Here is a 12,124-nt window from a genome sequence, read left to right on the forward strand (position 1 = left end):
GTCTCTTCAATGGTCATCTCTTTCAATTGATTTTGTTAGTCTTTTTTGTTCTAAGGTGGGGTCTCCCAAACTTGGGTCTCCAGCTGTTTTCTGGGCTACAGCTCCCATCGTCCCTGGACACTGGTCCTGCTAGCTAGGGGTGGTGGGAGTTGTAGTTGGTGGGAGTTGTAGGCGGTTGAAGGATGGATGGTGGCTAACAGATTGAGGTTGAATCCTGACAAGACATTAGTACTGTTTTGAAGGGACAGGGGGCGGGCGGGTGTGGGGGATTCCCTGGTCCGGAATGGGGTAACTGTGCCCCTAAAGGACCAGGTGCGCAGCCTGGGAGTCATTCTGGACTCACAGCTGTCCATGGAAGCACAGGTCAAATCTGTGTCCAGGGCAGCTGTTTACCAGCTCCATCTGGTACGCAGGCTGAGACCCTACCTGCCTGTGGACTGTCTCGCCAGAGTGGTGCATGCTCTAGTTATCTCCCGCTTGGACTACTGCAACGCGCTCTACGTGGGGATACCTTTGAAGGTGACTCGGAAACTGCAATTAATCCAGAATGCGGCAGCTAGACTGGTGACTGGGAGTGGCCGCCGGGACCATATAACACCGATTCTGAGAGATCTGCATTGGCTCCCAGTACGTTTCCGAGCACAATTCAAAGTGTTGGTGCTGACCTTTAAAGCCCTAAACGGCCGCAGTCCTGTATACCTGAAGCAGTGTCTCAACCCCCATCGTTCAGCCCGGACACTGAGATCCAGCTCTGAGGGCCTTATGGTGGTTCCCTCATTGCGAGAAGTGAGGTTACAGGGAACCAGACAGAGGGCCTTCTCGGTAGTGGCGCCCACCCTGTGGAACACCCTCCCTTCAGATGTGAAGGAAATAAGCAGCTATCTTCTTTTTAAAAGACATCTGAAGGCAGCCCTATTTAGGGAAGTTTTTAATATTTAACACTGTACTGTTTTTAACACTTGATTGGGAGCCGCCCAGAGTGGCTGGGGAAACTCAGCCAGATGGGCGGGGTATAAATAATAAATTACCGTATTATTATTATTATAGTCCAAAAACATCTGGAGATCCAAGCTTGGGAGACCCCGTCTAAGGTAATCTTTAAAAAGTAGTCAGGGGAAGGGAAAAACGCAAGACAATATTTTTTAAAAATACACACTAGGTTAAATGCTATTATTTCAGGGCGATCAATTAGCTGGCATCATGAGCCCAATTCACTGGGAATGTTTTCAGCAAAGCCCCCCATGGAATGAATGGGGAATGTGCAACTGAATGGCTCGCTTCTCAGACCAGTCCTGTTCCATCCAATGCAGTTTGCAGTTGGTGGAATGGGCTCAGTGTGCCAGGTAAATGACTGCAGATGCGCGGCTCGGTACCTTGGATTGAACACACAAAAACCAAGCAGATCCAAGTCCCGCAGCGTTAGTCCGGGGACCGTTAGAAAGCAGAGAGAGCAAGGCGAAGCCAAGAAAGCTGGCCCAACAGTTAAGGCAAAAAAGTTAACTGGCAGCAGATTATTAGGAAGAAGCAAACTAAGGTGAGGGAAGAAAACTCCGGTTGGAAAGTTAAGGAGGAGGAAGCAGCAGCAGCGCTTGTGCAAAAGGAAACGTTGGCCAACCACAACTATTTACCTTCAGATTTAGGGCTAGGAGTAGACACAGGAAACTGGTAGGTAGGAGAATAAGGATTTTCTTCTGCAGCGGAGAAAAGCAAGGGAGTTGGACAGCAGTGGAGGAAACATCACTCCCCCAATTTCCTATCCCCGTTAAGCTTCTCGCGGCCTCGTTCGACAACAGTGTTACATCACACACTCCAGACAGAGAAGAAAAGGTTAGGAAGTATTCTGCCTCCGCACACATCACACAAGGAGGCAAACTGAGCACCACTCAAGAGCCAGCCATGCTGAAAGGACAGGCATTCAACTAAGTAGCACGCTCTAGTGTGAAAGATTTAAGAGGATGGTTAAAAACCAAACACAGAACAACTGGCTAAGCTTGTGGGTACCTTTGGTTTGGGGCTGGATATCAGGAAGTTCGGGGAATTTGTAGGTAGGGCAATAAGGGTTTTCTTCAGGAGGGTCTGTGCAGAAAGAGCACATTTTTGGAGGAAAGAACAGAGAGGAAAGAAATGAAGGGAGAGATGGACAAATCAGTGTGAATCTCCTCACACGCGCATGTCAAGAATTGTATTTTACGTTGACGTAAAAAAGTGCAGAATACACCCATTTAGCATTCTGCTGTACCCTGATGCCAGCTATCTCTGTGCCCTTCTTTCAAGCCCTATCCCTGGGTGGCTCGTGGTCTCTCTGAGATGGCGGTTCACTTCTCCTCGCTCTGCCTCCCACCAAATATCACGTTGTCAAGAGGAGGAGGAACGCAAAGGGGTTCATGCGCAGGAGAGCGGAATTAAAGGGGAACGGAGTTGGAGAAAGCTGAAACTAATACTGTGGGAAGAGGAAAACAGGGGGTCCAGTTGCCCCACACAGAACGTCTGATAGCACATGAGACAGAAATGCCCCCACAGTTTCTGGGGAAAACACCCCTCATCCAATGGTAATATTATAGCGGACTACAAAAGGAGGAGAACAACGCTTCCTTAACCCCATGAAGCCAAACGAAGCCTGTTTCACAGAGGAAAGCTCAGGACCGCAATACCTCTCCCCACATAAACCGTCTCAGACTCCGCTTGCCGTCAGAGGCCCTTCTTCATGTGCCTCCTCCATGAGAGGGTAGCAACACGAAAAATATATTTTGATATATTTTTAGGTGCCAGGCGAAAACGCTCCTCTTCGACCAGGCCTTGGGCTGATTAATATTCTTTTAAATGTTTCTGTGGGGAGGGGTGTGTGTGTTATCGCTTTGCTGTTTTGCTTTACTTATTTTCATGTTTTTATCCTGTCTTTTATTCTGTGAGCTGTCCAGAGATCTTATGATGAAGGGCGATATAGAAATCTAAGAAATAAATAAGGATAAACAAATAGCAGTGTTGCAAGAGGCACCAAGAGAGTCAACACCAGACAAGTGAAGAACACGACACGTATCTGTCATGACTAAGGTCTTTGGGGGCAGAAACTGGAAAGTGCTGGAAGCTTCTGGAAGCTTCTAGCAGGCTCACTTATTGTTTGGACTACCTCAAGGTCACGCTGAGCCAGGAGAGATAAATTCCTGCGCTCAGCGAGCTTCTCTCTCTCTTACTTTGCTTGCACATTGCATGTAACAAAGATTTTGCCTCAGTAAAGTTGTTCCTTTCCTTGTGGATCTTTTGACTCTGCGTGGTTCTTTTATTTACTGCAAGACACTGTCCGTTAGTATCAGCCAGCCAGTCCTTAGAGGGCAGTTGATGCTAAGAAAGCTGTGGGACCTTATCTCAGGCCCTGCCCTGATGGTGTGGGGCTTCTCCTGGCTCTGCCCCCCCCCCAATTCCAGGCATGGACGTTTGCACGGAGAAAGCCTTCGCAGGCAGACCTCTCTGCACGCAGCCTTCCCAGGGCCCTCAAATCCCACATGCTCCTGGATATGCGAAAGCCTAAAGGCATGGAGGTCCATGTGCAACATGTTCCACACCTCAGACATCCATGCTAACAGGGGGCAGGGGCAGAGGGGGCATTGCAAAGTTATGGAGCCCCTTTCATGCCAGGACTATAGGTAAAGGGACCCCTGACCATTAGGTCCAGTCGTGGCCGACTCTGGGGTAGCGGCGCTCATCTTGCTTTACTGGCCAAGGGAGCCGGCGTACAGCTTCCAGGTCATGTGGCCAGCATGACTAAGCCGCTTCTGGCGAACCAGAGCAGCACACGGAAATGCGTTTACCTTCCCGCTGGAGCGGTACCTATTTATCTACCTGCACTTTGACGTGCTTTTGAACTGCTAGGTTGGCAGGAGCTGGAACCGAGCAACGGGAGCTCACCCCGTCGCGGGATTCAAACCACCGACCTTCTGATCAGCAAGCCCTAGGCTCTGTGGTTTAGACCACAGCACCACCCTTGTCCCGAGCCAGGACTATTAACGTGTATAAAACTTCAGACACACATAGGCACACAGCATCCATGGACCAACGTACAGATGATGCTAAAGATGTGTAAACACAACACAACACACCTCTCCTGTTTTGCTTTTTAAATGACAGTCATGGAGGTGGGCATAGGGTCAGGGTCAGGACCAATCACCTCCCTCCAAGCTGCTGTTAGCCTTGGGGGAGAACTTCCCTTGGCCCCCACAAACACTTCCATTCTAGACCTAATGGCAGCTTTGGGGAAGGCTGAGTTTTCTTTGAGACTGAGCCATTCCCTGTGTGCCCAGTCCCAACTGAAGCTCCTCCTTTAACTGCTATTTAAAGGACAAAAATTAGGCAAGCTAAATGCTACCACGCATGTAACCTCATGGGTAATTTGGCTCTCTAAGTCTGTTCTCAACCTTTCTCCTGGTGCTCTGGGTACTTTCAACATCCACTAAGGGCTGCCCACAGATTTGAACTCAGGGCTTCTGGAGGAAACAAAAAGCAGGCAGGCAAATGGTACCTTTTGTCAGCCTGTGGATCTGCTTGAACATCGTCTTGTACCAGTCCTTGGATCGGTCCGTGTTCTGATAGAAAAAGGGACAAAACAAGTCATTGGTGCGACTTCATTCCGCCGTTCGAAAAACAAAGAAGCTGGCCTCACGGCACGCACTCTGCTCGTTCTCTGTGACAATAACTGCATTGCAAAGGTTTGTCCCTTGCTGCTGCTCTGTCACAGTTTGACCAACAACCTGCAAAAGCTGAGGGAAATTGAGTGGCGCAGCAATAAAAAGATGCCAGCACGTTTGCAAAGCTAAGCAGGGTCCGGTGTGGTTTCAAATTGGATGGGAGACCGTGCGTTGAGATTCCTGTATTGCAGGGGGCTGGACTCTTGGGGTCCCTTCCAGCTCTACAATTCTATGACTTTTGTGAGTAACAGAAGTGGGTGAATAAAAATCAATTATTAAAGACAGGATGAATAAAAATCAATTAATTTTTTTTACAAAATTAAAAAAAATAGGATTTTTAAAAATTTAAATCAGATTTTTAAAATAAAATGCTTTTGGAGGAAAAATCTTTCTAAAGATAGTTTTCTATTTAAGTTACATTATAGTCCAAAGGCTATTCATCAGGAAATAAGGATTTGTTTTATTTTTTCATGTGTACTAAAACTCAGTCTACGTTTTTTTAAAAAACAACCTTTTAACCACATCAGTTAACCAACATGGATACATATGCTATAATGTTATTGTTTTAGTTCAATAAATTGCTTAAATTGTTATGAAAGAAATGATTATTTTTCTCCTTCCAATAAAGTACAGCAGAAAAGTTGTCCAAATATAAACAGTTAACTTATTAAACCTCACAATAATTTCACAATTATCTGTCTATGTATTTCTAATAGTATAACCAAATCAGTAATTTTTGATATAACTGTAAAAACTACTCTGAAAATTTATTATTCCAAAAATGAAATCTTCATCTGGTTGTAAATATTAAGATTATACCAGCAAGAATGAGTCTTTCTGTAAAAAAAATATGATTTAAATCAAGTCTTACTGATTAGTGATTTAAATCAAGTCTTACTGACTAGTGATTTAAATCATGATTTAAATCGATTTGATTTAAATCAAATCCACCCTGATTAAAGATATTGTGTGTAAAAAGCACACTGCAATGCACTGCATTTCCGTCTCCTTGATGGGCTACCTTCCCAGGTGGACGAGCCCCATCTGCCCCTCACTTCCGTCTAAAAGCATGCGCAGAAACTTCCTTCTCAGCCATTAGACTCACTATTGGTCTCATCTGCTCAACCTGCCAGAGTCTGTCCTAGCATGCAGGAGACAGACAAGTCCCTAACTCACCGAGGGTTTGAGACCCACCGGCTACCTTCACCTGGTTAAGTTGGCCAGTCGAAGCCATTCCCGGATTGTGGCCACTGTTGCACGCTGCCAGCTTCCAGGAGCCACAGGTGAGTGCTGAGTGCAGGGTGGGAGCCAAAGATGAACAAACCACCCCTTCGTCGTCGTCGTCTTCTTTGGCGAACACCAAAGTGTATCTGAAGAAGTGTGCATGCACACGAAAGCTCATACCAAGAACTAACTTAGTTGGTCTTTAAGGTGCTACTGGAAGGAATTTTTTTATTTTGTTTTGACTCGTAGCTGAGTAAGATTGTCTTCCATAAACAGGGTTTTAACAGTGAGTCCATAAGTGACTGTGGAGGCCAATTCTGGATCCACACGTCCTTCCACAGTGGGGACATTGGTTTCTTGGAGGGAGTTGATCACGGTGTGGATTTGCCAAGCATGCCTTCCTCTTAGCACGTTTCTCCCTTTCGTCCTGAGTTCGAGCGTCTTCAAAGCGCATGACACCTTTGGTAAAGGCTGTTCTCCAACTGGAGCACTCGCAGGCCAGTGTTTCCCACTTGTCAGTGTTTATACTACAGTGGTACCTCAGGTTACATATGCTTCAGGTTACATACGCTTCAGGTTACAGACTCCGCTAACCCAGAAATATTACCTCGGGTTAAGTACTTTGCTTCAGGATGAGAACAGAAATCGTGCTCTGGCGGCACGGCAGCAGCAGGAGACCCCATTAGCTAAAGTAGTGCTTCAGGTTAAGAACAGTTTCAGATTAAGTATGGACCTCCGGAACGAATTAAGTACTTAACCTGAGGTACCACTGTACATTTTTTTTAGATTTGACACCCCATACAGGTTAGCACAAATGAATTTACATGGAAGGAAAATGGGCTAAATTTCCTTACCCTTAATGGAATGCCTATGTCATCCGGCGAGGAATCGGTCATGTACTGTGGACTCTTAATTACTTTCTTCCTTTCCTCCATTGCTTGTTTCTTGCTTTGGCTCATCTTTTCTTGGACAGGCATATAATCTACTTTATCCGCTAGTGGCACATCTATCGCTGGCTCTGTAAACAAAGGAAGCAAGTTCATCACTCATCACTTTGACTTCCAATACAATCACTGCACAATATCCAATATCAATCACTCCAAAATCCTTGGCGAAACACTGATGAGTCTGACTGTCCCAAGACAGCAAAATAATTTGAAATGTGACCGAATGAGCAAGGGATTTTTACAAGGAGCAGCAGCCCATCCATCTCTGGGATTTGACTCTAGCCACTAATCCACAAACCAGGCTAAACATGGGTTCTCAAAAGCCACTACCTAATTCTAGCAATAACTACAGGGCTGGGCAAAGAATGGCTTCCCCCAATTCTCCACGCTATTTGTGGGTGGCAAAACTGTGGTGGTGGGGAGACATTTCCCCCCAATATTCTTTGGGGCAAGGTGGGATTCTCTTACTGTTTGAAGTGGAGGCATTAATGGGAATTCTTAGGGGGGAAATTATGCAAAAACTCACTGAAGCTCACTTAAACTCAAAAGAATTCTATTCTTAGCTCATGCTGGTAGATGAAGGAAGCGTAAAGTTAGGACAGGAAGATGGCAAGAACAGGAGCCAAGCCTGCTGACCATTAGGTCTAGTTGCGGACGACTCTGGGGTTGCGGTGCTCATCTCGCTTTATTGGCGTACAGCTTCCGGGTCATGTGGCCAGCATGACTAAGCCGCTACTGGCGAACCAGAGCAGCGCACGAAAACGCCGTTTACCTTCCTGCCGGAGTGGTACCTATTTATCTACTTGCACTTGGACGTGCTTTCAAACTGCTAGGTTGGCAGGAGCAGGGACCGAGCAACGGGAGCTCACCCCATCGTGGGGATTCAAACCGCCGACCTTCTGATCGGCAAGTCCTAGGCTCTGTGGTTTAACCCACAGCGCCATCTGCGTCCCATGTATGGGATCTGCAGCTGCACTCAAAATCTTCCCCGCTTGTAATGTTGGTGGAGAAGTTGAGAGGGCCATTTGGTTGATTTCCCCAGCCAGCTTGAAGGTAGTGGGACGAGAGACACACCAAAAGAGGAAACTCTGATAATGTTCTTTTCTGAGAAATTTGGCTCGGCCCTCGTACCTTGACGTTAGGTTGCATAACGAAGTGCTACAATGGGGAATCCTTCAAGTCCCACCTCTGAGGAAATTCCCGTGAAGGATTTCAGGGGTGGAAAGGACACAGGACATTACAACTTCCCTCATCAAAAGTTTGCCAAGTTGCAGGAACTCTGATATCACTGCGTAGCATGCACTGGAGAAAGACCAGATACTAAAATCATGCACCCAGCTGTAGTACCCAAAGCCAACCAGAGCTGTATGGTTCAGAATGGGATATTGAAATAGTGCAGGACAAGGCCCATGCAGAGAGAGCCAGCTTCAGTCATTGAGTACCCTTAGCAAATCTTGTATAGAGCCACTTCATTGAATACTCTTAATTTTTTTAAATATTGTCAATTCACCTGTGTAAATTGCTCCTGAATCAGTTTGCTGCAGGGTGGCATACATGTTTTGAATAAATGAGAATACTGATTGTTGATCTAGGTTTTGAATGAGGGCTCTGCTCTTAAATCTAGCACAGGATTGACAAGCGAAGGAAAGGTCTCAAAATCACTGAAAATTCAGCATGGTAATCCTCTAAATTCACTACAAAGGGCAGTTACAGATAGGTAGCCGTGTTGGTCTGCCATAGTCAAAACAAAATTAAAAAAAAATAAAAATAAAAAGATTCCTACCAGTAGCACCTTAAAGACCAACTAAGTTAGTTCTAGGTATGAGCTTTCGTGAGCATGCACACTTCTTCAGATACACATACTACAAAGTACAAAGATATATCTGAAGAAGTGTGCATGCACACGAAAGCTCATACCTAGAACTAACTTAGTTGGTCTTTAAGGTGCTACTGGAAGGAATCTTTTTATTTTTATTTTTTAAAATTTTGTTCTGACTACAAAGGGCAGATAACCTAATCCAGGAAGCACAATGGGTTTGCTAAGAAAAAGTTGTTGTTTTATGGAAAGCAAACCAGAGAAAGACCACCAGGTTTTAGAAGTGGGAAATTTAAACTGAGTTCTGGGGTCTTAGATATCTAGACCGATAGTAACATTAAAAATGTAATTGTCCCCGACTGAGCACATACTACGAGTAAAAATCTCAAAGATGGAAAGAAACAAGTAGGTTTCTCCCACGACTTGCGCTCTACTATGACTTGCGCTTGTTTAAACTTGTTCAACTTGAACAGGGAAGTGGTTGGGATCGCTTGCGACAACAAATTTATTAGAATGGTACAAGCGCACTGTTTCAAACGGATCTCTCCAAACTTTACAAATGGGAAAGAAACTGGTAAAGGAGGCTCACTTTGAGCCGGGAGTTGAACCAGCATCTCTAGGTGGAATAAGAGCTAAAGAGGATTTTTCATTTAGAAAATAAACATGACTAAGAGTGGTTAGAGAGTGAGACGAGGACTTGGGAGGCTGGGGTTTGTATCTCAGCTCTGCCATGAACCTCACTAGGTGACCTTGGGCCAGTGAGCATCTCTCAGCCTTACCTACCTCCTAGGGGAGTTGAGATGATAATATGGATTGTGGGAGAACCACGAACTGTGTGCTCCTTTGAGGAGAGGTGGGATAATAAATATGATAACAAATAAATGCATAAAGGGGATGGGCACACAATGTTGCTTTCTAAGATTGTGTACGATGTCAACAAGGAAGGAAAAGTGACATTTATTGGTGGCGGCAGGAAGAAAATACTTCGCAGGATCAATTAATTTATGGCAGGAGCTGCCACAGGATGTGGCGAAAGCCACTAAGCTGGGACAGCTTTAAAAGGGGATTTCATAAATACACAGGTGCCAGACCACTCTTCTCTTACAGGAGAAGGAAATGGGCAAGAAATGGGCGAGAAACCTAGCAAGCAAGCCAACAGTTATATATATACAGTGGTGCCCCGCAAGACGAATGCCTCACAAGACGGAAAACTCGCTAGATGAAAGAGTTTTCCGTTTTGGAGGTGCTTCGCAAAACGAATTTCCTATGGGCTTGCTTCGCAAGACGAAAATGTCTTGCGAGTTCCTGTGGGTTTTTTTTTCCTTCCCCCCCTTTTTCTAAGCCGCTTATCCGCTTATCCGCTAAGCCGCTAAAAGCCGCTAAACCGCTAATAGCGCTAAGCCGTCAATGGGCTTGCTTCGCAAGACGAAAAAACTGCTAGACGAAGAGACTCACGGAACGGATTCTTCTCGTCTTGCGAGGCACCACTGTATATATATATATATATATATATATATATATATATATATATATATGTATGTATAAAAGTGGCAACCCAAGAAAGTTCAGAAAGGGAAAAGCTTACCGCACTTACACTGGCAACCCAGCCTGTTAGCATCCCATAAGTGTAATCAGTCAATAAATATAGTTGTTCCTTTCCCCGCTCTACATTTGGGTCCAGTTTAGCATCATTTAAAAGCATGTTCAGTTTTAAAGCACATCTGAAGGCATGTATGTGGGGCACACTATTTTTCATCCGGGCTGGGAGCCCTCCTCAGGAATTGACTCAGGTAAGGTGCAGTGGCTGTGCAAAGACACACGTGCAAATTTCTAGCAGAACTGGACAGAATAGTTGTGTTGGGGGAGCTCAGTATCTTTTTTTTTAGCGGCAAGGTGCTGTGTAGCTGTCAAGCATATTTATTGACTACAGTATACAGTCTTGCCTTTCAGAATCTAATACACCCAAGGCAGTCTTAAAAGAATTTGCATGCTCCTTCCAGTGCTTTCAAGAGAGAGGATATACTTCGCAGTTCGTCTACCCCTTTCAGTAAAGGCTCTCCACTCGCGGATTCACTAAAGGTACTCTGCTAAGTCACAAAGCAGTGCGCTTCTCAGGTGAACACAGCAGCAGGAGAACAGGAGAAGAAAAGGAGGTGGCAACATTCTGGGCACCGTACCTGATAGGCTACTAAGCCTTTTTTGTTGTTCTGTGGGAGAGGAGAAAACGACAGACAAATAAGTGGTACAAACACCAGAGACGTGAGAGCTCTCAACTCTTGCAGTGATCTGGGCAGGCATAAATAACACATGCTGTACACAAGGGCTTAGGTGCCTCCTTATCAGATTCTGAACCCATGGTCTTCCCACCAAAGCAAGCTAATGTTCAGCCCTGCACAACAACAGCAGTGCTAGACAACGTTTCCAAGTCACTGATACTGTGAGTGAGTTGTTCCAAACAGGATGTATAAATATCAAAGCTCAAAAAACACACACCTCCAAACAGTAGGTTTATTATTAGTATCTATATATCACTTTAGACTGTTTATTTTGTGACCTTTTGCAACGACTTTGGAAGACTGGTAAATAATTATTATATTCAGATTGCAGGTGCGGGTTAAGGATGAAAGAAAAGGTGGCTTATCGAAGGCCACTTATTGACTTAATGGGCAGAGGCAAAATTAAAATGAAGGGTTTCCAAGGTCGTCACTTAATCTCATCGTTAACAGGCTGTGATGGCTCCCTGCAATTTTGTTTTTATTTTAAAGAAAAATCTTCAGGCAGTTTACAGATAAGATAAATAAATAGATATACCGTAATTTTCTGTGTATAAGACTATGTTTGTTCCCCTTAAAAATTATGCAAAAAAGTGGGGGTCTTCTTATACATGGGTAGTGCATAGGGTGGACGTTTGATTGGTTGCTGCCGTGGCTGTCAGAGGCTATTGTGCATGTTATTGGTTGCTGCATCAATGGGTGTTGTTGATTGGCTGACGCTGCGGCAATTGGGGGGGGGGTTGGCAGCCCCTGCCAGCAAGGAAACAGACGGGAGGCGGATTTTGCGATGCGTGTGGGTGAGCGATTTTCGGTATTCCCCTCTAAAGAAAGCTTAGCAACCCTCAGTAATTTCCCTCCCCAACAACTTTTTGCCATCTCCCCCCATTTTCTGAAATTTCAGTCCCCCAAAATAGGGGGCGTCTTATACATGGGGGCGTCTTATAGACGGAAAAGTACGGTGAGAGTGTATATATGTGTGCATATGTGTATCACAATGTCTGAAATAAGGAGGCAAACACTAGGGCTGGGAAATATATCACAGAGTTGAAAACCAGATATCACCAGCTAAACATCGTGATGCACAATATATCATGGCATCAAATAAGGATGGAGCTATGTAGAGGCATTAGCTGGCTTCATGGTTTTCCCCGCATCCTGATTTTTTCTGGCACCTGCTCTTGTAAT

The 12,124-nt window shown here is 45.1% G+C and overlaps 1 protein-coding gene across 34 annotated transcripts in view; it reads right to left on the reverse strand.

Moving 5' to 3' along the window:
• The window catches only part of SORBS1 (sorbin and SH3 domain containing 1), a 151,451-nt gene that overhangs the window by 67,491 nt on the left and 71,836 nt on the right, over nucleotides 1–12,124 (reverse strand). For 31 of the 34 annotated variants that reach the window (XM_081864151.1, XM_081864139.1, XM_081864138.1 and 28 more), the window contains 5 exons: nucleotides 10,844–10,873; nucleotides 6,758–6,921; nucleotides 4,514–4,577; nucleotides 2,002–2,076; nucleotides 1,629–1,691 (listed from right to left, as the gene is read on the reverse strand). In XM_081864151.1, the coding sequence (XP_081720277.1) occupies nucleotides 1,629–1,691; nucleotides 2,002–2,076; nucleotides 4,514–4,577; nucleotides 6,758–6,921; nucleotides 10,844–10,873 (396 nt within the window). The remainder of the gene's footprint in view (nucleotides 1–1,628; nucleotides 1,692–2,001; nucleotides 2,077–4,513; nucleotides 4,578–6,757; nucleotides 6,922–10,843; nucleotides 10,874–12,124) is intronic. The other 3 variants (XM_081864148.1, XM_081864141.1, XM_081864123.1) reach the window with 3 other exon arrangements.

This window comes from Podarcis erhardii, assembly GCF_964252035.2.
Source record: "Podarcis erhardii genome assembly, chromosome: 5".
NCBI lineage: Eukaryota > Metazoa > Chordata > Lepidosauria > Squamata > Lacertidae > Podarcis > Podarcis erhardii.